This window comes from Panthera tigris, chromosome B1, assembly GCF_018350195.1.
Source record: "Panthera tigris isolate Pti1 chromosome B1, P.tigris_Pti1_mat1.1, whole genome shotgun sequence".
Taxonomy (NCBI): Eukaryota; Metazoa; Chordata; class Mammalia; order Carnivora; family Felidae; genus Panthera; species Panthera tigris.
In genome coordinates this window covers 102,420,468-102,445,690 of record NC_056663.1, presented here as the reverse complement: position 1 = coordinate 102,445,690, position 25,223 = coordinate 102,420,468, and the positions used below count along the sequence as shown (strand labels likewise).

Below are 25,223 nucleotides of genomic sequence, written 5' to 3'. Positions count from 1 at the left end.
CTTCATCAATATAGTTCACATTGAAGAAATTATTTTGTTCTGTACTGAAGAAGAGCATGAGTACTGCCACTGGCACACTCTCACCTAGCATGGTGAAAGCCCTTCTGTTGGTGTATTGCCACTTCATTTTAAAAGGATGCACAAGTCCCTGGTGCCTTTCCACAGCAATGCAGGTCATAGTAAGAATTTCTGTCACAATAGCAGTTGACTGGACAAATGGCAGCATCTTGCAAATGAAGGCACCTGCAGCAAGGAAACAGGACCAGTTAAACATCAAGATAAAAGTTTTATCTGTGTTTTTGTAATTGTTACAGTTGATTAATTCTGAGCGTCTGTTCAAAAGTTTTATGATTATAGTGACATTATAGACTCGAAATAATTGAAAAAGATTGAACTGGCTGATATTATCTTTAGGTTCCTTAATTATAGGTAATTATATATAAGAGGACAATGAGAGGACCAGTTAGTATCTGGTTATTGATAACAGGCAGAAAAAAAAAAATCAATGTGAGCTTTGCTTGAGAAACAACAAAGTCAGTGTGAAGTGGTCTCCTGGTGTCTCAACTACAGGTAGTCATCTTTATGTCTTTCTTTTTGGTTCTTTGTCAAATCACGGAAAAGGAAGAATTCTCACCAAAGACTCAGATTTCTTCTTTTATTTTTTATTCTCCTTTGCCTTTCTGTCCAAGACCTTATGTGTGGATTACATCATTACACTCATAACTGATTTCACTTTCTCTAGTGCAAAGATCTCAAATTGGTGGCCCCTGGGCAAGATTTGGTGTGCAAATAGACTTTGCATGATTTACATAATATTTTTTACAATACTTGAATGCATTGCCAGTATTTTGAAATGTTTACACTATCTGCCTTGCCCCTTCACCATTCATTTGTAACCCTGGTCTAACATTTCTGCTCTTGACTCCATCTTGTTCATTGCTACCAAATTAGTTACTCTGAATTATCAGAGAATCAGAAACTCAGGGAATATGAAGAGTTGGAAGAGACCTCAGAAGTCATGGAGTCCAAGCTCTCACCAAAAACAAAAATCATCTTTTCAGCTTCTCTCATAGATTCTCTGCCAAGCTCTGCTTAAATATCTGCAGAAGAGGCTTCCTTTCCGGCATACTCCCATCTCAGGCTGATGTGTGGCTTTCCTTTTCTGCTTGGAATGCTTTTCCCCGGAGAACTCCTCCTCTCTCTTACTCTACCTTTTTCACCTTCCTAAAGACTACATAATTTACTGATTGGTTTCATTTTCATTAAAAGTTTCCCTATGTCTACCAGAATGTAAACAATCCAAGAGCAAGAATTATCTGTTTTCTTCCCTGATATATTTCAAGCATTTAGAATGGCACAAGGAGGCTCTCAACCAGAATTCACTGAATTGAAGATAATGAGTAACCAGAGGGCTTTTAACCTCTCAAAATGCCTCCATTCAGCTTGGGAGAAAGGCTCTCACTGGAGAAAGTGCTTTTCAGTAGTTCCACCCACTTCTTTCAGTTTCACTTTCTGCTTTCTGAGAGTTTCAGAACTAACCAACTATCTTTTCCAAACATCAGCTCTTCGTATCTTTGAAAGAGCCATGCCACTCCTAAGTCTTTTCTTTTATAGTTTCTCCAGTTGTTCTTCATTTGACATGTTTTCAAACCTTTGAATTCCTTGGATGCCTTCCATGGACTTTCTTTGGTTTAGTAACTACATGGTCCTGAAGGAAACCCACCATCCTAAGATATGGTCTAGCTAAAGCAGAAACTGAAGGATTATATTGCTTCCTTTCCAATACCTCTCACATTGTTCTGTGACTGTGACTAGAATTTACAACAACTTTCAGTGCTAGGATTTTCAAATAGTTGGCTTCTGTTGCACTTGAAATCAACTTGAAACCAACTGGGTCCATTTAACAGAAAATTATTTTTAATAGAATATTTTTGTCCATCCAATATTGCTGTAACTAAGGCAAAAGACGTATTTAGATATCACTCTAGATACTTCCTTTCCAATCCTTTTGGGAACCTCCAAATTTCAATCCAAGAGCCAATCACACTCATTTATCCTCTGTTCCAGTTTCCCAAATCCAAACCCTGTTCAAAGCTAAGGCCTTTCCTTGTCTATTAGAGTTGTTTAAATGCTAAGTGCAGAAATTTGCTTTCCATACTAATATATTTCACTGTTTGAATACTGATCATACTATGAATGAATTAAATTACCTTTAATCCTATCTTGGATGTGATACTTGAATAAAGGTAAATGTAAATAAATTATTCATCTGAATATGTCTCCTTTTTTGTTTTTTAAAAAATCTGATAAGAATTTCTTCTACTCTTTCAACCAAGTTGTTTATTAAAAAATAGTTGGATAGGCTGAGGTTAAGAAACACCAGAAGAAACTTTCCATGAGATAAACATAGATTCATTATCAACACAGTTTATGTGTAACTATTCAAAAGTAAGAATTATTATGGTAATGTTTACTGTAGTCTTATCTCATGGTAGTATTATCCATCCTAAATATATTCATTGTGTCTATAATAATAGCATGGGATATTGGTCAACTGATTCCCTGTTTTTAGGATACGCTCTGATCCTGATTCTTCTGATCTTTTACTTAGCCACTCTGAGTCTCAATTTCATCATTTGTAAAAAGGGATTAATAACACCCATCTGTCACAGGACTTGTGGGTGTACTGATGTGATTATAAAATCATATAAATGCCCATCACAGGATGTGTTCTTTAATAAATGGAAGCCGTTTTATCATCAAAAAGAATTGAGGTAATTTGGTACATTTAGAGCTAATAGATTCTTTGTGGATACATTCTAAACTACCATCAAAGGGCATCTAGTTTTATAACATTTCCCAAATCAAGATATGCAGCTCAAAACACTCAAATGATTTGCTCATGTCTAAACAGCTGTCTATTGACAGATGAGGGCCTGTGCTCAGGTCGTCTGACTCCAATTCTTTCTACTATGTCATCCTCACTTAACACATCCATGTTATGTGGCAGTTTTCTTGTCTCATAAATCATCTGTTTAATAATCCACTTGAGAATCTCGCACCGGGTTGTCGTAGTTCTATAATCTGTCATCTTACCCTTTTAATGCATCCAGACAGCATTTGCCCAACTCATTGCTTCTGACATTTCTTCAAACAATGTTTTAAGAAATTACTGGCTGTGTGTTCTTGATCACATTGCCAAGTTTCTTCAGTGTTATGGTATGGTATTTATCCAGGCTGAAGATTTGAGTTCTTTTAAAAATAGGTAGATGTTCAGGTGTCCTGTGTGGCTCAGTCAGTTGAGCATCTCACTTGGGCACAGGTCATGATCTCACGGTCTGTGAATTCGAGCCCCGCGTCAGGCTGTGTGCTGACAGCTCAGAGCCTGGATCCTGCTTAAGATTCTGTGTCTCTCTCTCTCTCTCTGCCCCTCTCCCACTCATGCTCTGTCTCTGTCTCTTTCAAAAATAAACATTAAAATTTTTTTTTTAAATAGATAGATGCTCTTTTGCTATCCATTCACTTATCTTGGACCTTTATTTTTCATTCTAAACATCGTTGGTATGCTCTTTTTAAATTTGGAGATCATTTTTCAAGGTCTAGAAGACTAAAGCAAAAAAGGCACTGAAGATTTTTTTTTTTTTCTGTCGTCCATTAAATTTCCTACCCTTGTTCTGGTACTCTCTCTGATGACTCTTCAGTCAGCTTGTTCTACACTTTAGATTTCCTAGTGTAAAATTTATAGGTCTGAGCTACTTTGGAAGAATGTGTCCTTTGCAACATGTCTTCCTAACAGTGGCAATTTGAAACTGAAATAATCCTAGAATTCCCTATATAGGGCACTGCTTTCTTGGAATGTCCTTCCTTTTTTCTTTATGGGATTACCTGATTTTAATATCAGATTGTGTTTGTTTAAGCCTGCCTGGAATTCCTATTTCTCATATTTTTATTATCCACCATCCACCTGCATTTCCTAACAGCAACACAATATCCTCTAGTGTATAAACTCTACCGTATGTGGGCAGGTTAGGTAAGAAGTCCTGCTATAGAAGACAAAGAATTCTCACAATCTATCAGCTTCCAGTGTTCCAAATTTACTTCAATTCTTTTAATATGTTGAAAGAACACATTGAAGGTGGAAGGGGGGTCGAGGTGGTGCAATCCGGTGCTCACCAGATCTTGAGTGTTAACAGACCACAGCTTAGTTACCGCTTTTGACCTCTGAGTACCCTCAGTTCCTCTGTTACAGACCCATTCCTCAAGCTTCACACTGATCCTTGAGCCTCCCACATCCTTCCAGTACCTTCCCTTCTCTTAAGCCACTTAGCTATCAACAGTTGCTTGTAACTGAGTAAACTTATTTGATATACTCCATTTTTATTATCATTTCTTTAGAAGATGGATTTCCCAAAATGTAGACTACTCTGATCAATGTTCTTTCTGTGTGTATTGCTAACTCTAAAATAACACAGTCGGATCCTACTATTACGGTTTTTCCATTGCTGCTTCTATTTCTACTATGTGTGACTCCTGCATAAGAAACTACAAGTCTCCTTTGACTACTAGATTAAGAAGAAATGTTTTTGTTTACTATTTATTGCCTTCTATTTCCAACCTTGACTTATTTATACAACTTTATTTTCCAGAACAAGAACTCTTGTGTTCTGACAGAATGGTACCCACTCTATCTATTCAATCCTGCCCTCACTTCCCACCATGCATAATATTGGTCTTAGTGGTTCAAATGGAAACAAGACCTCATTATTTCTCAAACTGGTGCTTGGAAATTGAAAACATTTGGCCAGTATTTATTTTCATCCTAGTGTAATGGTGAGTTTAACAATGACCAAAGTGGAAAGGCAGAGTAAAAAGAACAGGGTATTTATATGTAGAAAAGATTAAAACATTCTTTTATTAGTTTAGAAACTGGTACAATGAAGTATAATTGCATGAAAGTATCTAATGATAGCCATTCTCTGAAGAATCTGTTCCAAGGTTAGTAAAACAAAAGCAAAACAAAACAAATAAAAAACGTGAATAGACATATACAGATTATATTACAAAAAAAAAAGGCTACTTTATATAACCACTATTTGAAACAATGGTTTAACGCATTATAAAACAATCTGGAAAAATCTGGCATTATAATTACCTTAATTTTCTGTACCAAAACAAGCCATATTGAAACAATTGATACATTCTGCCCCAATATAGCTTGTGAGTTTCTGGCTTTGTCCAATATGTTTCTTAAGCAACTGTTAATGAGCAAATTTACCAAATCCTGAAACATATCAGATAGTAGGAAAGTGAGGAACAAATGAAATATAGTCAAAATCAGAATTGTTATGCAAGCTGTGGCTGATAACCACAAAAGACGAGAACCATGGAAGGTCCTCCCAGAGATGAGCCAGGCTCATTCAGTATCCCACAGAGCTCTGTATTTCTGCAGGGGTTCTCAAGCAGCTGCCAATAAGGAAGAGAGGCAGGTCCAAAGCAGGAAGGGAGAAGAGGTTCTAAGCTCGACCCTACCTTATCTTGAGCAGCTCCAACTGCATCTAGTTTAATTTGATGAGGTTCCAGCACACAAGTCATCTGCAATTTTAAAGAAGTTATAAAACCCTTAAGTGGTCTTATACAGTACCCTAGAATATTCTGCCTACTTAAAGCATACAAACTGAAGAGGAGAATAGTTGCTAAATATCTGAAAAGAGATGTGTTGCCTATCCCTCCTAGGATCTTGGCCCTTCTGGTATTTATTCCTATTTAGCATGAGACTATGACAAAGCACTCTAGTTATTATTTTAAGACCTATGAAGTGTCCACTAACACTGCATTTGTGTAGCAGGATAGAACTTAGCCCAAGAGAAAGAAAGCTTGGTTTGGGGCAAAGGAGAAACCTAGGAGGAAGCAGAAGGAGCCTTAGCTCTTGCAGAGTGGAGGGAAAGACAGAAGAGCCCTACAGCTACCGGGTGCCAAGAGAAAAATTGGTAGAGAGGTTGCCATAGGAAACAGATAGAAGTTGAGCCATTTTTCTCCAAAATTGTTGCTCGACTTAGGGAAGGAGACAGAAACTGCCCAGCTGGCTCTGAGAGGAGGCACGTTTCAGTCCACTTGAGCTGCTATGACAACATACCACAGACTAGTTGGCTTATAAACAAGAGAAATTTATTTCTCACAGTCTGGAGGCTGGAGATATGAGATTAGGGTGCCAGTATGGGTGGTTGAGGACCTCTTCCAGGTCATAGACTTGTATCCTTACTTGGTGAAATGGGTTAGGGAGCTCTGTGGGAGCTCTTTCATAAGAACACCAATTGCATTCATGAGGGCTCTACCCTCTCCACCTAAGCACCTCTCAAAGGCTCCACATTTTTTTTTATTTTTATTTTTTTTGTTAATTTTTTTTAACGTTTATTTATTTTTGAGACAGAGAGAGACAGAGCATGAATGGGGGAGGGTCAGAGAAAGGGAGACAGAATCCGAAACAGGCTCCAGGCTCTGAGCTGTCAGCACAGAGCCCAACGCGGGGCTCAAACTCACGGACCGCGAGATCATGACCTGAGCCGAAGTCGGCCGCCCAACCAACTGAGCCACCCAGGCGCCCCTCAAAGGCTCCACATTTTAAAACCATCACAATGGACAATAGGATTTCAACATATAAACTTGGGGTGGGCACAAACACACAGACCATAGCAAGGCACTTCCCCTAAGTGGAACTGAAGAGAAACCAGATGAAATGAAACACTGCTGGACCCTGTCTAGATTACAAGAGAGTGAGAGTTGTATCCAGCAAGGAGAGGTGTTGTGATGATTACATTTATGTCAACTTATATATACTGATTCATAAGTTTTGGCCAATTGTTCCAACTGTTGGAATTCATCAATAGTTTATTCCTTTGTATTGCTTAGCAATATTCCCCAGTTTGTTTCATCATTCATCCATTGAAAAATATCTGGGTTATTTCAGTTTTTTACTGCTACAAATACAGCAGTTATGAATATTTGTGTACAGGCTTTGGTATGAACATAAGTTTTCATTTTTCTGGGATAAATGCCCAAGAATGTCATTACCTGGTTGTGTGGTAATTGCATGTTTACATTTATAAGAAACTGTCAAACTATTTTCCAGAGTGGCTGTATCATTTTACATTTCTGTTGGCAATGTATGAATGACTCATTTCTTCATATTCTTGTTAATATTTAGTGTCATTTCTTTAAATTTTAATCATTCTGATAGCTGTATAGTGATATCTTGTGGGTTTTTTTTAATTTCTCCAATTTCTAATAATGCCAAACATCTTCTCATATGTTTCTTTGCCATCTGTATATTCCCTGAGATAAAATGTCTCCTCATATCTTTTACTATCCATTTTCTATTAGAATTATCTTTTTATTGCTGAGTTTTAAGAGTGTTTATATGATCTAGATGCTAGTCCTTTGTCAGACGTATGATACATGCTTTATAAGAATTTTTTCCCAGTCTGTAACTTATCTCCTCATCTCTTCACTTAGGCTTTCACAGAGTAAGCATTTAATTTTGATGAGGCGAGTTTCCCAAATTTTCCTATTATGCATTGTACTTTTGGTGTCTGTTAAGAAGTCCTGGAGATTTTCTCATGAGTTTTTTTCTATAAGTTTTAAAGGTTTGCATTTACCTTTAAGTCTGTGATCCATTTTGAGTACATTTTTGTATAAAGTGGGGTTTTTAAGCTAAGGAGTTTTTGTTTGCTTTATTTCTTTTGGACTATGAAAATCGATTGCCCCAGCAATAATCGTTGAACAGGTAGTTCTTCCTCCTTTGAAATGTACCTTCGTCAAAAACAGTTGAGATATTTGTGTACATATATTTTTGAATTCTCTGTTCTATTCTATTCATCTAGATCTATCTCTCTGCCAATACTGTGTCTTGATTACTTCACCTACATAGGAAGCTTTAATATTCTGTAAAGGGAATACTCCCACTGCATTCTTTTTTTTTTTTTTTGTCAAGATTACCTTAGCTCTTCTAGGTCCTGTGTCTATTGATATATATTTTAGAATAAGTTTTCCAAAGCATATTGTTTTCAAAACTCCTTGAAGGGATTTTGATAGAAATTACATTAGACCTATTGATCAATTTGGGGAGAATTGGCATCTTTGATATGTTAAAGTTTTCCAATCCATGAACACAGTATATCTCTCCATATACTTATGTATTCTCTGACTTCATCAGCATTTTGTAATTTTCAGCACATAGGACCTGTATGTTTTTGGCTCACAGCATATCTAAGTACGTATTTCATTTTCTTTAGAGTAATTATAAAGAGCATGATATTTTTCATTTCAGCTTCTGAATGTTACTTGTTAATATGTAGAAATACTGTTGTATTTTGTGCAGTGATCTGGTATACTGTGACCTTGCTGAATTCAATTATAGGAGATTTTTGTAGATTCCTAGAGATTTTCTATGTAGAAAATAATGTCATTTGCAGATAAAGGTAGTATTATTTCTTTCTTTCCAAACTGCATGTCTTTTATTTTCTTTCTTTGTCTCCCTGAAGTGGCTGGAATTTTGAGTGCTATGTTACATAAGAATGATGAGAGCAAACATCCTTGCCCTGTTCCTGATTTTAGAACAAAAGTATTCAGTCTTTTACTATTAAGTATGTTATTAGCTGTAGGCTTTTTACATTGTCTTTATTAAGTTGAGGAAGTTTATTACTAACTTGCTGAGAATTTTATCATGAATAGTGCTAGATTTTGTCAAATTTTTTTTTTCTGTGCCAATTGCTATGATTATATGGTTTTTCTTCTTTAGCTAATTATATTGATTAGCTATGGTGGATTACATGGATTATTTTAATCAACTTTAATACTGAGTCAGTCTTACATACCTAGATAAATTGCACTTGATCATTCTTTTTATATGTTGTTGGATTCTGTCTGTAATGTATTAAGGATTTTTGTATCTAAGTTCATAAAAGACAGTAGACTGCAGTTTTCTTTTTATTGTACTGTCTTTGTTTGGTTTATTAGAGTAATAAGGACCTCATGAAATGAATTAGTAATTCTTCCTTCTGTTTAAATTTTCTGGAAGAATTTGTGTAAAATTAGTGTTAATTTAATTGTTTCATAGAATTCTCCAGTGTAAATATTTGGGCCTGGATATTTCTTTTGGAGAGATTTTTCAGTTGCAAAGTAAATTTCTTCTTCTCTTTCTTTTAAAAAATGTCTTTTAAATCACAGAATTATGAGCAAATTGTTTAAAGTCAGAAGGGCTATAATGAAAACGAATAGGTCTCTGCCCACCCTTGCTCATCTGCTGTTCTAGTTCCCAACACCTACTTGTTTTTAATTCTTCTACCAAGTACATTTACATCTCCAAACTAATTGCTTTATATAGCCTTTTCTTCATTTACTGATTTTACTGATATCTATTGACTTTCTTCGAGGATAGATGGGCTTTTGGTTCATTTTTACCACCTCTCACTCCTGCTTCTCTCCACAGCTTTTAATTTTCTTACAATTATAACACTTTCTTCAATAACTTCTTTGGAAAGGTTTTGGGAGATTATTTCCTAAATTCTTGAGTGGAGTCTTCTCTATCTTAGGCCCATAAAGTAATATACTTAAACCCCTATTCATTGGCCTATCAACTTCCAACAGCTTATCTTGTCCCCCACTTTGTAAGATAATGATACCCCACCTCCTTCCTCCTTTGCTTCCTTTCTTCTTCCTTCAAACTTCTATCAGCTCACGTTTGCATTTACTTTATCAACACGGATAGCTTTCCATTCTGTTTCATAGCCATATTAAATCTTCTTCACTTGACCTATATTATAATTATAAAAGATTAAAACTATAAATAGCATTTTCATTATTTTATAATGGCAAAGCCAACATGTATGTTCTAAATACATTTCTCTTCCTCTGATTTTATAATCATGATCCTTGTTAACTTATTTAATGCTCTAAAGTATGCCATATTTTAATGTGCTTTGTATTTGGGCCATAATTTTCTTCTAGAGTATTTTTGCTTATTATTTTTTCCAGGTATTTTTTTATTGTATTTTTTCTAGTTGGAAGAAGAAACATGTACCTTCTTCAACATAGTCTAGTGGTTTAGAGTATGAGGTCTGGAATTACTGCCTGGATTTGTATCCTGGATCTACTACTACTTTACTGTGTGACCTAAAGCAAATTATCTTACTTCTCTGTGTCTTGGGTTTTCTTATTTTTAAATGTAGATGACGATAATAGTACTTGTCTCACATAGCTATAAGAGGATTCAGTGAGTGGGATGCCTGGGTGGCTCAGTCGGTTAAGCGTCTGACTTCAGCTCAGGTTATAATCTCACACTCCATGAGTTCGAGCCCGGGTCATAATCTTACACTCTGTGAGTTCGAGCCCCCCGTAGGGCTGTGTGCTGTCAGGTCAGAGCCGGGAGGTTGCTTTGGACTCTGTGTCTCCTTCTCTCTCTGCCCCTCCCCCACCCACGCTCTGTCTCTATCAAAAAATGAATAAACGTTAAAAAAATTTAAAAAAAAGAAGAGGATTCAATGAAATAATAATAATAATAATAATAATAATAATAATAATAATGTGTTTAGGACATGCCTGGCACTGTGTGAAAGTGCATTCATAAATGTTAGCTATATTTTTGCTGTCATCATCACCATTATCACCATTCTTATCACTTTTATACTGTATCTCAACTTTTCACATAACATTTGCTGCTTAGAATAAATTACACACACGTTGAGAAAACTAGACAGCAATATGTAAAAGAATGAAACTGAACCACTTTCTTAAACCATACACAAAAAATAAATTCAAAATGGATAAAAGACCTAAATATGAGACAGGAAATCATCAAAATCCTAGAGGAGAACACAAGCAGTAGACAGAGGCCATAGCAAATTTTTACTAGATATGTCTCCTGATGCAAGGGAAACAAAAGCAAAAATAAACTATTGGGACTTCATCAATATTTGTTATTTTAAGATTCTTCTAGAAGACTACTGACTTCTAATTTTGATGGCTGCAGTTTTTGTTTTTTTTTTTAATAGACTGCTGTATAACTGTTATCATAATATTCATTTTCAATGGATTCCTTCCCCACTTTTTCTTTAATTTCACAACTTCTTGGTTCTTGTGTTTCATGTGAATATTTTATAAGTAATTTCTTCAAAAATAATGATTTTAAAGTAAGCTCTTTAAGTTCTTGTGTATCTGAAAATGGCTATAATTTGACTTTAAATTCAGTGTCATCTTTCTTTGGAATATTGAAGACCTTTCTTTATTGATTTTTAGCATCTTTATTGTCCATGTGATTTTTCCTCACTTACAAGTATCCTGGTTTACTATTTGGAAGATTTTATTGATCTCTTGGCAATTGAAATTCTGAAATATTGCAGGGATATGTTTGAGCATGTACCATTTTTTACTCTTTTTCTTTGGCCTTGTATGCACCTTTTGAAATTAGAGATTTCTAACTCATTTACCTCTGTGCTTTTCTTTGTGCATTTTTTTTTTTTTTTTTTTTTTGTGGAACTCCTATTAATCAGGTGTTGGAATTCTTGGATTGATCTTACTATGTTTACCACTTTTGTTTCTATATATATATATATGTGTGTGTGTGTGTATATATATATATACACATATATATACACATATATATATACACATATATATGTATGTATATACATATATGTATATGTGTATATATTTGCTTTATAGATTCTCTTTGTCTTTTGCTCCACATTATGGAGATTTTCTTGTCTTTGTCTTCCACTTCTTATAATATTTACATAAATTCATCAATCACATTTTCACTTTTAAGAACTTTTCCTTATTCTTGACTTTTTTTTCAGAGAAGCTTACTCATGATTTATGAAGTCAGTATCTCCTTAAATCCAGAGGTCTCTCACTCAACATCGGTAACTCATTCATGAAAATGAGACATTGTGTGAAATATGGACTGGTAGTCCATTTTCCATTTTTTAAAAAGCCCAATTAAACTCCCAACAGATTTCCTTAAGTGTAACTTGTAACTAAAACACAGTAAAACCATCATGTACTATTTAAGATGTCTAAAATAATGCTCTTGGTTGAAAAACAGAGTGGTTGTTATCAAATGGTTTGTACCTATGCTGCTCTGCATGCAACATTTTCATGCGCATCATTAATATCTCTTTTCAAACAAGGCATAGCAAATAGCACACATAAATTAAAAAATATATTAGAAAAATGAAGGTAAAATTTGCAACAAAAGAGGGCAAATACCTGGGGTGTCCTGTTACTTATGAAGAAGGGAACAGATTGGAAATTTGAAAGAGGAGGAGGGTTGAAGTATAATCACTGTCACTGGTTGTGGTAAGTAAAGTCATGGGTAAGCTGGGTTGCAAAGGTGCAATTTCAGGCAAACTATCAAACTCAGAAGCTGACAGATTCTTTATCCTTCTTGTGTTGGTAGGGGCTACTAAATGGATCTTCAGGGTGGCAGATGACACTTCAGGATGAAAAACGACAGAACGGTGCTTTATTTACTCTCTTCTAGCTCACGTTTATAGAATTCTTTGCATGGCGCTATAAGAAATATTAAGCAATAATATCTCCACCAACTTCAAGGGTAATGATTAGCATTGTATCTGTATAGCCCACAAGTTATTTTCAGCAAGCAATGTCTAGTGGTTAAATTGAATGTTTTCGAGCTTATCACTGTGATTAATTTTTCCAACAGATATTCCAAACAAGTTCAGTACTTGTTAATTTATCAGCATGACATTTAAAAAATTCTTCAGCATCTTCCTCATTGATCTCTTCTCAAAGCCAGTCTTCTTTGCAAGTGTTAACAAAGAGCTGCAAAGAACGGCTCAATTGCAAAGAATGAATAAAATGACATGATGTTTCTCTTGGTGTCAGCAACATTTGGCACACGCATCTCTTTGTGGACACTCGGCATGCTTTTCAAAACATCTATTTGTAATGTTGTTCTACCAACTATATTTGGAACATAGCTAAAGAATGTTTCTATGTATCGTTTTGCTTAAAATGTTTTATTAATTTGAGGGACATAAATTTTTTCTTATGTAAACATCAGCTTGCAAATTGTGGTGCCGAATGATACATTTACTGTAGAAGTTTGAGACTTAAAAACAAATAGTAATTCCACTGGGAAAATATCAGGTGAGAAGACATTTTTCAGGGTTATGTCTGTAAATATAAAAATACTACTTAGAGTTTATTTCTAAATTCATCTATAAATAATCCATTCCTTCCAGTTTCATTTATCTGTCTTGTTCCCTTTTATTTTGCACATCTTCTTCAAACTGTCTGACAATCCTTAGTTGCCTTTACATATTTAAGAATGTGGCAGTGTACAGACAACTGGTGTTCTGTGCATTCATGGGTTGGAGTGGCCCCAAGAAAGACTCTGATTTAGGATGAGTAGGCCTACACCAGGGGCCTCATGGATTATAAGACCTTAAGGTTTTTCTTGTGGAGCCAAAGCTCATACTAATATTGTAATTCTGCTCAGAGCACTTCCTTCAATTACCTTATAAGAAGAATCTTCTGGGTGTATATTTGTGCCAGAAAACAAGTCCACTACAGTAAAATTATGCATGTTCTGGTATTTTTCTTCTAATTTTTGTTATTCTAATAGCTATAAATACCATTTTAGCAAAATAACTGAATTGGCTTTTTCCTCTCCACTAATGGCAATAATTAGACTTTCAAATAATAGAATTAAATGAGCCCAGGTTAAACATTAGGGAAATAAAGCAAAAAGAATTAATGTGATTTCTTTATGCTAAAATGTTAAAATAACTCACTGTCAAGTAATAAAGGAGGATTTTTTTGTGTTCATAAATGATAAAAGATATGGAGAAGTTCAGGTTAGGCATCAGAAAAGAATTCTTGAAAATGAAGGTTATCAGCCAACAAAACACATTATGAAGTGTCCTTCCCAAGAATTGCTAAATGAAATTTTCAAAATATTCATGTAACTCATGTACTTGTTTTCTCACCAAACATGCAATAACCTCAAATTAGTATAAACTAATGTCAAAACAGGGAAATTGAGAAATAAATTATATGTTAATATGTTGTAAATTACTAAATTATTAAATCATTTTTTCAAAGCATATTTTAAAATGAAACAGAAAACTGAAACAAGCAGTAAACAAACAATATACACATATGCACGCACATATACCCAAACACTAAAATGTTTCTATTTTTCTAAAAATATACATAGGAAAAAACTAAAATGTAACACACTAAAATTATCACTGTAATCATTTCTGGATGTTGGAATAAATAATTTTTATTTCTACTTATTTGTTTTACATATTGATTAATTAGGATATTTCAGACTGCAAATAAAAGAAAATTCTTCTGTGTCTTCCTCTCTCTTCCCCTTCCCTGCTCACACACTCTCTCTCTCTCTCTCTCAAAAATAAATAAACATTTTTTTAAAAAGAAAATTCAATTCAACTGAACGAAAACATAAGGAAAATGTATCATTTCATATAAAAGGCATTCCATAGGTAGGGAAATAACAGTGTGGTAAATTCCACAGCTGAATGATTTCACCACAGATTGGGTTTTCTTCATTGGGTTACTTTGTCTTCCTCAGCATATTTTTGCTTTTGTTCTTAGGATTGTCCCTTTGTCCAAATAAATGACTGCAGTATCTCAGACCATTTCAAAAAGCAAAAGGGTAAAGAAAAGTATATATATTTTTATAAGCCCTTATAAAAATGAGGAAAACCTCAGACCCCATGGCCAAAATGGGCCACATGCCCATTTTTAAACTCATTATTGACAAGGAGAATGAAATTTAAAATATTGGTCTAAATTAATCAAATGCAACTCCTAGAGCTGGGAAGGAGTCCTAACCTTCTCTTAAAGAACATGCCCACCACCACCACCCCCCCAAAAAAAGAAAGGAAATGCTCACCCAATACCTGAATATATCAAGTTTTGGTTACCAAGGAATAACATCAAACAAGACCCAACAAATGGAGAGTTATTATATATGCCTAGGGTGGTTGTGTTATTTTCCTATTGCTGCTATAATAAATAACCACAATCTCAGTGTCTTAAAGGAACACAAATATATATCTTACAATTCTGTAAGTCAGATATTTAAAATGGGTCTTTAGGGCTACATTCCTTCTGAAGGCTTTAGAAGGGAATCTGTTTCCTTGCCCTTTCCAATGTCTAGAGACTGCCCACATTCCCTGACCCATGGCCCTGCATCAGTCTGATCCCTGACACTTGTCACATTTCTTCTCTACCTTTGACACTCCTGACTTCCTTTTATAAGTACCCTGTGATTAATTGGGCCCACCCAGATAACCCAGGATAATTTCCCCATCTCCAGATCCTTTCCCATGTAAAAGCCCTCTTGTCATACAAGGTAATATAGAAGTAGAAGATTGTGGAGATTATAATATGGAAATCTTTGAGGGACTAATGTTCTGTTTTACCACATAAAATTAATATAACAATATCATACAGTGACTTAACATGGCAAAGATGTCAATTATCTCCAAAATAATATGCAAATTGAATACAATACCTATCAAAATTCCAGGGGGAGTTTTTAGGAAATTGACAAACTTATTTTTAAATGTGTATGGAATAATAAAAGTCCATACATAGCTACATCAACTCTGAAAAAGGAGGTGAGGGGCATCTGGGTGGCTCAGTCCGTTGAGCGTCTGACTTCAGCTCCTGTCATGGTCTTGCAATTCGTGGGTTCCAGCCCCACACTGGGCTCACTGCTGTCAGCCTGTCAGCACAGACCCTGCTTCAGATCCTCTGTCCCCCTCTCTGTGCCTGTCCCCTGCTTGAGCTCTCCCAAAAGTAAATATTTAAAAAAGAAAGAAAAAGGAGGTTAAAGGAGTAGGAGACTTTCCTTATGCAATATGTAGATATGCTAATAACCTTTGCAACAAACACTATAGCACTGGTGTGGGCATAGGCAACTAGACAATATTTCAAAATAGAAATTTAAGAAGAAGATAGGAAATTGATTTATAATTAAAAGGCCACCACAGATCGGTGGGTAATTATAAAACTGTTTGTTTATAGGTGGTGTAAAGAAGACTAGCTCTACATGGAGAAAAATAAACCAAGTTGCCTATCCTACATCATATACAAAAGTGAACTCTAAACAGATAAATTATCTGCTGTAAATAAAAGTATTAGATAAATATATGAACACAGACTGCAAATGAGTGCATATCTGAAGACAGAAACAGTACCACCAGTTGGTTACACTGTCAGCAGGCACTTCTAGATAGATATTCAGACTCCCTTCCCCAAAACAGGGAATATGTGTGTGCTTGGAATTCTAAGATGTAGCCCCAGATTTCAGGCCCTAGGAAGCACTGGTTCTGAAACTTGGCTACATGTTGGGATTACCTGGAAATCTTTAAAAGAAATCAATGACTAAATCTCATACTGAGGGAATCTAATTTATGGGATATGAGTGAGGCCTTAGGGTTTTAAAAAGCTCCCAGGTGGTTTTAATATGTAGTGAAATTTGAGAACCACTGAGGTAGAAATGTATTTGAGAATGAGCCTTCACTTCAAGGTCTGTGTTTCCAACATAGCTTCTAACTGTGGGGCGTGGGGGTGGGGTGGGAAGGGCTTGGAGGGATATTCTCAATCTATCACACTGATTTTACATTCTATATTCTATCTTCTCACTCATTTACACATTTGTTCATTCATTCACCTATGGGTCATATACTGTTTAAGGCTTTTTTTTAAGTCTTTTTTTGAAGCTTATTTATTTATTTTGAGAGAGAGAGAGAGAGAGAGAAAGAGAGAACTCATGCACATGAATGGGGAGAGGCAGAGAGAGAGAGGGAGAGAGAGAATACTAAGTAGGCCCCATGCTGTTAGCACAGAGCTGGATGCAGATGCAGGGCTCGAATTCATTAACCCTGAGATCATGACCTGAACCAAAACTAAGAGACGCTTAACCGACTGAGCCACCCAGGTGCCCCAAGGCTTTTTGGATTCAGACTAAAACAAAACATAAACACTCTTAGCTGTTCTTCATGGAAAGAGAACAGACATTAAACAATATCCCACAAATAAACATTTAATTACAAAGTAGTATTCCAAATAATTTTGCTTGGATACAGATAAGGATAAAGGAATCAAAATATTTAAAAACCAAAAACAAAATGTTGGGGTGCCTGAGTGGCTAAGCCAGTTAAGCATCTGACTCTTGCTTTGGGCTCAGGTCATGATTTTGCAGTTGGTGGATGGAGCCCTGCATGGGGCTCTATGCTGACGGCTTGGAGCCTGCTTGGGATTCTCTCTCTTCCTCTCTTTCTGTTCCTTTCCCGTTAATGCTCTTTCTCTCTCTCAAAATAAATAAGCATTTTAAAAAAAGCATTTAAAAATGAACTAAATCTAATTGAGAAATGACAAAAGAAAAATATACATTACACCAATAGTGGCAAGTAATACCTAGAATGCTGTCTATTGTTTATCATCTACATTACAAGGGATACAAGTGAAGATATGCTGGTAATTATTAAAAACCAGCTTTCCAAGTTAAAAAGAAAAAAGATTATGATTTGTAGTGTTTGTGAATATCCCTCCTGTAAATACTCTCACCGTGGCCAATTCCAAACTACCAACATGGTATTAGTGGATGTGGAGTTGGAAAGAAATGCACACAGGTGGTTCTCATGAGCTGGTGCAAGCTAGCTCTAGCATACCATCAGATACATAATCATATTCAAATAAATTATAACTAAAAATAATGCCAATGAATATATGTTTAGTGACTTATGGTTTTGTTTTCTTCTTTTCTATTCTTTCTCTGTTTTATCTGAATCACTATTCTTGAAAGGACTAGTTGTAAAAGGAGGTTTATGTTTTATAGATGAATTCTTGTTAATTTGATGTCAATTTGACTGGATCATAGGATGCCCACATATCTGGCTAAGCAGTATATCTAGGTGTGTCTGTGAGGTTGTTTCCAAAAGAGATCAGCATTTGAACTGGTGAACTGAGTAAAGCAGATGGCCCTTCCCAACAGGAGTGGACATCATTTAATCTGTTGAGAGCCTAAATAGAACAAAAAGGCAGAGGAAGGTTGAGTTTGCTCTCTGCCTGCCTGCTTGAGCTGAGAAACCAATTTTCTTCTTCTTCCCTGGACATCTCTGGTTCTCAGGCCTTCAGACATGGACTGGAATCTACACATTGATTCTCTGTCTCTCAGGCCTTTGAACTGCCACCAGCAGTGGGTTTCCTGTGTCTCCAGCTTGCAAACAACATGTTGTGGGACTCTTCAACATCCATAACTATGTGAGCCAATCATTATAATAAATTATAATAGTATATATATATATATATAGCATATACTATATATGTACATATATAGTATATACTATATAATATTATATAGTATATACTATATATATTATATACTATATACATATATATACTATATACTATACTATATACTATATGCTAAATATATATACTATATATTATATATTATATACTATATATATACTATATACTAGTATATACTATATGCTATATACTGTATACTATATACTATATATATTATATACTATTATATATTATATACTATATTATATATATACTATATACTTTATATATACTATATACTATACTATATACTATAGTATATATACTATACTATATACTATATACTATATAGTATATAGGTCATTCCTATATTCCACATGATGGAGCAAGCAGTCTGGCTCCAGAGTCTATGCTCTTAGCCACCATGAAAAATAGCCCCTAGATAACAGATTTTAAGTAATTAGTGAAGGCTTTACAAAAGAAGTGTGTATTCAGTGTGCCACACTGGTTTAGAAGCAGCAATGTTATTTCTTTTAAATTCCTTTAAATTACTTCACTACTTGCCCAATTAATACAACTCTATTAGCTACCCGTGTGTGTATTTAGACTCGGAAGATGTTGATTATCTCCATTCCTTCTTTTCCACATCTCATCTCTACACCTTTCACATTTCTTATTGCTTTCCCACCCTGTTTTTCTAAACACTAGTTTTTTGAATCTTATTGGGGTAATATTTTCCTAAATTTTATTTGAGTGATGGGTCTCCTATGCTATAATTTACTAATATCTAACTTAACACAGTCCGAAAATTAAAATACATTATCCACAGAGAGTACACCATACTTTTTTTTCAATAAAAGCTGCTTTTATTAATAATAGTAATGAAATTACTAATAAATAGTAATAAGTAACAGTAATACAAACAGAGAGCTAGGAGGCCCTAGGCAAAAATCATATGTAAGACAGCCATTCTTCTACTCAGCCAGTGCTTACATCTTTTGGCATAATCTAAACAATTTGCCTTTGTCAGTCTCATTTACACCCACACATTCCAAAATGGATACAAAAGACTTACTACTTTATTAACAACCATAGGTAAATCGATTTTTTGATTATCTGTGTTCCTTATAAATTGCATCATCAATTCCTCCACACTTGATCTCAGCCAAAAGGCCGAGAAGCGGTAATTCCTCCAGTTTAGTAACCCAATCCTGACAGTTGGCCAAAACAAAGTATAGCCACTGTGTAGCCACACACCCAAATCAAAGCGCTGCTGAGTTCTGCTGGTCTAACCTGTTTATGGTCAACTGGACTTGCTCTAGCCCGACTCCCTTTCCAGCAGTGGTTCTCACCTCAATAAGAAATACCTTTATATTACACACACACACACACACACACACATAAATAAAAGTATTTCTTACTGTGTGTATGTGTGTGTATATGTGTGTGTGTGTGTGTGTGTGTACACATGTAACCAAAAGTTTTATTATGTAAATGATCTTTGATATTCTCTATTCTAATATATTTAATATATTTGTATTTTTCTTCAGTTGCTAATCCTGACTCACCAAATGACTTCATGACTCATTAATAAGTTACAACTCATACTCTGAAATTCACTGCCTTAGAGCAGTGATGCCTCTGCTCCAAAATGAAGTTCAAACTCCTTAACATAGCAGTAGAAGGCTCTTCATGATCTGTCTTCCTTTTCTCTCTAGCTTTATCTCTCACCACTTCCCCTTTGAATGCTAAACTCCAGGGCTATGGAGCTACTTGTATTTTCCAGGAAGCCTGATGTCTCTCAAAATCTTTACACAGTCTACACGGCGTACTGTTCACCCTTGTATCTCAAGTTTGACATTGTGGCTGGCATCTACTAGGCAGTCAATAAACACTAGTTGGATGAGTAAATGAATAAATGAATAAATGGTAAAAATTCTATAAAAATCTATTTAAATAATATCTTTTGACAACAAAATCCCATCGATTTCACTCTGAAAATCCACACCTAGGCTACAGAAAGCAGAAAAAGCACTCAATATCCTAGAAGTTTATTAAGGAAAAATGTAATTTCTGAAAAATCACAGCAAACAGTTTCGTAAAAGCTTACTTACTCAGGAAATTTTCACCCATTAAATTTGGATCAGCTTGGTTTTTGTCACAACAAATCAAGCAGATAAATAAAGTTGATTGTATATAAAATTCTGTACCCTTCTGGGTATAATGATGACTTGGAAGAAAATAATGGCATAAGTCCTGGTTACTGTAGTAACTGCCTCTATGGTACAATAGGTAATCAAAGAGGTATATTTAGCCATTCTATTTGCTAATGAAAAGTGCTCAATGGTCTTTCACCTTTGGTCAAAAGAATCTATCCCATGTTCATCAGAAGCAAAAGTGTAACACAGCAATGGTATATTATAAACCAGCCTCAAACTCCCTTGTGCATATGGACCACATAGGTCGTAAGCCCAGGATGGGGTCTGAAACAGTTTCTAACAAGGTTCCAGGTGCTGCTGCTGCTGGCGGTCCATGGAGCAGATTCTAAACAGCAAGGAAAGTACACAGTATATTGAAGACTTTCTATTTTGCTGTTAGGGAATGCTCTTTCCTGGCCCATTTTTGTTACCAAGGTAACTGGGCCACGAGAGGTGGGTCCTACCACCTCTTGACCTAATGACCTCTTACGCCTGGCAGAAGAACTGTTTTAGCAAAAGGGCAGCGTCTCCTTTCCTTAGGCTCTTTCCAGACACTTAGCTCCTTTTCCCTTTTCAAATTAAAGGAATCAGTACAGTTTACCCCCAGATAAAGTTCCTTCTAGTTACCAGTGAAGCAGCCACTTTTTATTTACCCCTTTATTTCAGGAACTTAAAAAAAAAAACAAGCAAACAAACAAAAAACCCTTCGATTGTCTGTAATACTCCACCATTGCTACTACCTAGAGCTGAAAACATGTTGAAAAGATGTATGAAAACCATGCAGTACCCAAATAGCTCAGTATACAATTTTGACTTGTATGCTTCTCTCTGAATAATTTTTTTTCTGTTAGAGATTTCCTTAAAGTTTTTAATGGAAGATAATAAAATTCCATTCTCATATAGTCAGTTTCCCATCTGTCAGTAACATCTGTAAGTCAAGATTTTCTGACAATATTAGAAAAATGTGGATGTTTTTCCCCAGTTCTCTTCCTTTTTAAAAGTTTTTTTTTTCCTTTTTGCTATATACCTTTCTCCAGGAAGAGAGAAAATGGGTGTAAGTGTACAGAGTTGCTTTAAAAAAACAGAAAAAGTCTTTCTTTGACATATTTACTACAAGAAAGGCCTTTAAAAATGAAGTCTGAAAAGGATAAAAAGCAAAGGCAATTGAAATAACTAACCAAGATTCATGCTTAGCTGACTTGAAATGTTCATCATTGTTATTGAAATAACTTCGCAAATATATTACAGAGAACTGTTCTTCCAAAAATTTGAGAATTTCACAGATAGTTTAAGAGACATAAATTAGTCAGTTAACCTCTCTGGATTCCATGCAAACCTAGTGCATTTTGCGGCCTCTAGGAATTTCCTAAAGAAGGAGCCAAAACTATATTTTATCTCAGGCCAATCCTGCCAGGAAAATGCACTGCCTTTTCTCTCCAACCCTGTCGAAGGAGTGGCCCCATATGAACCCATGGGTCACATGAACCCACCTATTCCTCCTAGCCTTTTGCTGACATTTGGGCCCAAAGTCTAAGCCAGTCAAATTCCTTCTCTTTGGATTAAGACATAGGAAACAGAATAAGGACTGTGAGATGAAGCCGATAGATATATAGAAAAGTCATGAGTAAGAGTGGGGGCCACAAGGGTTATGAGAAAGTAGAAAATCTAAAGACAAACAAATACGACAGGGATAAAATGAGCATAAGAGTTCTCCTGGCTTCTTTCTCTCCTCTACCCTTTTCTCTTTAACTCAAAGACATGCCTGCTGGATGGTTCTCTCTATGGGCTGTTTCATTAACCAGATTGTATGTAATAATTGGGGTCACATATCAGGATGGGATATTTGCATAAATAAGACTGAGATTTAAAGACAGAGAGGGAGAGGGTAGGAGACGGAGGGAGATGGGTAGAGAAGGAATAGAAATAGGGAGACCTGAGAAAAGACTGATGAGGATGAATAGAAAGAAGTAGGTAGTAAGAATGCCCACAGGTAACTGAAGCATATGTTCTTAACCAAGGGAGGCTTCCTTGGGATGGGATAGGGAAGTTGAGAGACCTTGACATCCTGCATTACAAGATGAGGGCACAAGTCAGTGATAGCTTTTGAATTAATATCACTGAGGCAGCAGTACAGTCTGGGGTGTTCTGAAAAGACACACGATCTTTGCATGGTGAAAAAAGTTTTGTGGGGCACTACTACGTGTAATATTAAAGACCTGAATGAAATGGAAGAAAGGGATTTCAAGAAATAATTTTGTGAGTAATGAACTAAAATCTTTGAAAATTTCTTTGATCAAAATTATTTTACATTAGTGTTGGTCACTGGACTAAGTCTCTTTGAATGTGACACTGTACCAAGCCTGAGCCACCTGGAACCCTAGGATTTATTCAGCTTTCCAAGAATAGAAAGCAGAAAGGGAAAGATATGTAATGGTAAAAAGATCGACCAAACCAAATGATTGTACACCATGGTAGTACAAAGCAATCAGACTTAATAAGCAAGTTTTTGTCCACTGGTGGACTGGAGCAAAGTCACATTCATGGCTGAGCCCTGGAGATTCATGAATTCTTCATGCTGAACTCCACATAGCTGCTGCTTTGGATCCCACTTCAGTTTTCATGAGACCTACCTGCTACTGTCCCTAAATTCAAAGGAGATCCCTCTATTCTTTACTACAAAATAGGCTTGTCATACTCCAATTATTTGAGGTAAATTGAATCTTCATTCCTTGCGACCAAAAAAAAGCAAAAATATATACAAAAGATAAATATAATCTCATTCTTCCGCATGTTGCGAAAATAAATACAACTGATTCCTTAAAAGTCTCAAATATTAGTACAATGACGAATAAGGTGATATACTTTAATGCATCCAAAAATATTTATTGAGAAGCTACTAGGTGATACTGAGAACTATTACCGTGCAATTAACTAAATGATGGATAAACAAGAGAGATGAAGTCTTTGACTTTATGGAGCTTACCTTCTAATGCAGAAGACCAAAAACAGGCAAATAGATTGTGTCTTCAAAGTCATAAAATTCACATGTATTATTTCCTCAACACTGAAAATCTAATTTGAATAATGTGTTTATTGAATAGACCAGCTATTTTTGCATCTTGCAAACACAGTGTGAAGATCTATATTTTACACCTAATGATTCTATTTATAGGTAATACAAAATTTTAACCGGATCTTGCCCAGAGTGATGTTTTATGTCATTAAGTCTTCATTTAATTCATTTTAAGCAATAGACCAGTGCTAATTTTCAAAGCTCCATCACTCTGATTTTTTTTTTTTAAAGTAAAACTGTTCTTCCTCAGAATCCACTGAAGAAATCACTGCTTGGATTAGGTCTATATTGATACTTGGATTCGATTTTGACTCAATAAAATTCCTCCTTATAAAAAATAAATCCCTTATTGTTTGTAGATATTGCAGTAGAGGAAAAGTTTTAAAAAGCCACACATGTTGCCCTATCTGTAGAATAACCTGACAGTACTTCTAAAGCTGAGTCAATATGGACTTCTGGGAATATGTGTTGTGTGTTAGGGCTCCAAACTTTAGTACACAGGTGGGCAGAACCACTGAGAGTAAATGTGCAGGAGTCTGTTCTCGTGAAAGTTTCTGAGGAAAAGACCAGGACAACTTTTTATTTCAGAAATTTGTCCTCCAGATCCCAGAAACTAGCATATGAGGTCTAACTATGTAGGCAAAACTGTGCACAAATGGGGCAGAAACAGGTGATGAAACGCAACCCGTTGCAGAGAGAAACCGTGCCCTGTGCCAGCATAGCAGGACGTGTCTGTATTAATACTAGCGTGGCAACACGGTGCCTATGGTCTGCAGTGTCCTGGAAAGACACATGGGCCTTGCAAGGAACTACAAAATCTATATCGGCCCCAACAAGTCTTTTACCACTTAAGCCTCTTTTCAGGATATGTTATTGCTTCTGAAATGAACAAAAGTAAGTACTCTTTTCTGTGTTTAGACTACAAATGATTAGTTTGACTTTTCATGAATATAGAAGTAAATATTTTCATGGTAATTATTCAAGGCTTTGTTAACAAAACTAAGTTATATGTGGATGGGACTATTTATAGTTGTTTTATATAAGTGCATATCATATGTCGTTGAGAAATTAATTCTGTAATTACAGTTTTTTTAAACTCTATCATCCTTATTGTCTATAAACCAAATTAAAATAAAATTTACATTTTATTTTATTTTATTTTATTTTATTTATTTTATTTTATCTTAATGTTTATTTATTTTTTTGAGAGTGAGAGAGAACACAAGCAGGGGGTAGGCAGAGAGAGAGGAAGAGAGAAATCCCAAGCGGGCTCCGCACCATCGGCACAAAGCCCGATGCAGGGCTCCACCTCAACAACTATGAGATCACGACCTGAGCCAAAATCAAGGGTCAGATGCTTAACCAATTGAGTCACCCAGGTGCCACCCTAACATTTAAATAGTAATAATTTGCAGCCGTAAGTCACAATTAGCTTCCTTTCTTTGGGTGCCCACTAAGTGCTGGGTCCTTCACATACAGGGTCATTCACTCTCACAGCAGCCCTATAAAGTATGCATACGTTTCCCAAATTTACAGATGAAGAAGCTACAGCAAGGAGAAATAAAATAATTGTCCCAGTATGAAACACTGTGTTTGTCAAC

At 35.5% G+C, this 25,223-nt stretch overlaps 1 protein-coding gene across 1 annotated transcript in view; it reads right to left on the bottom strand.

Annotated features, from left to right (window-relative positions):
* The window catches only part of QRFPR (pyroglutamylated RFamide peptide receptor), a 44,288-nt gene that overhangs the window by 9,123 nt on the left and 9,942 nt on the right, over positions 1 to 25,223 (bottom strand). Inside the window, exon 2 of the mRNA XM_007087601.3 lies at positions 85 to 243. Within this exon, the coding sequence (XP_007087663.3) occupies positions 85 to 243 (159 nt within the window). The remainder of the gene's footprint in view (positions 1 to 84; positions 244 to 25,223) is intronic.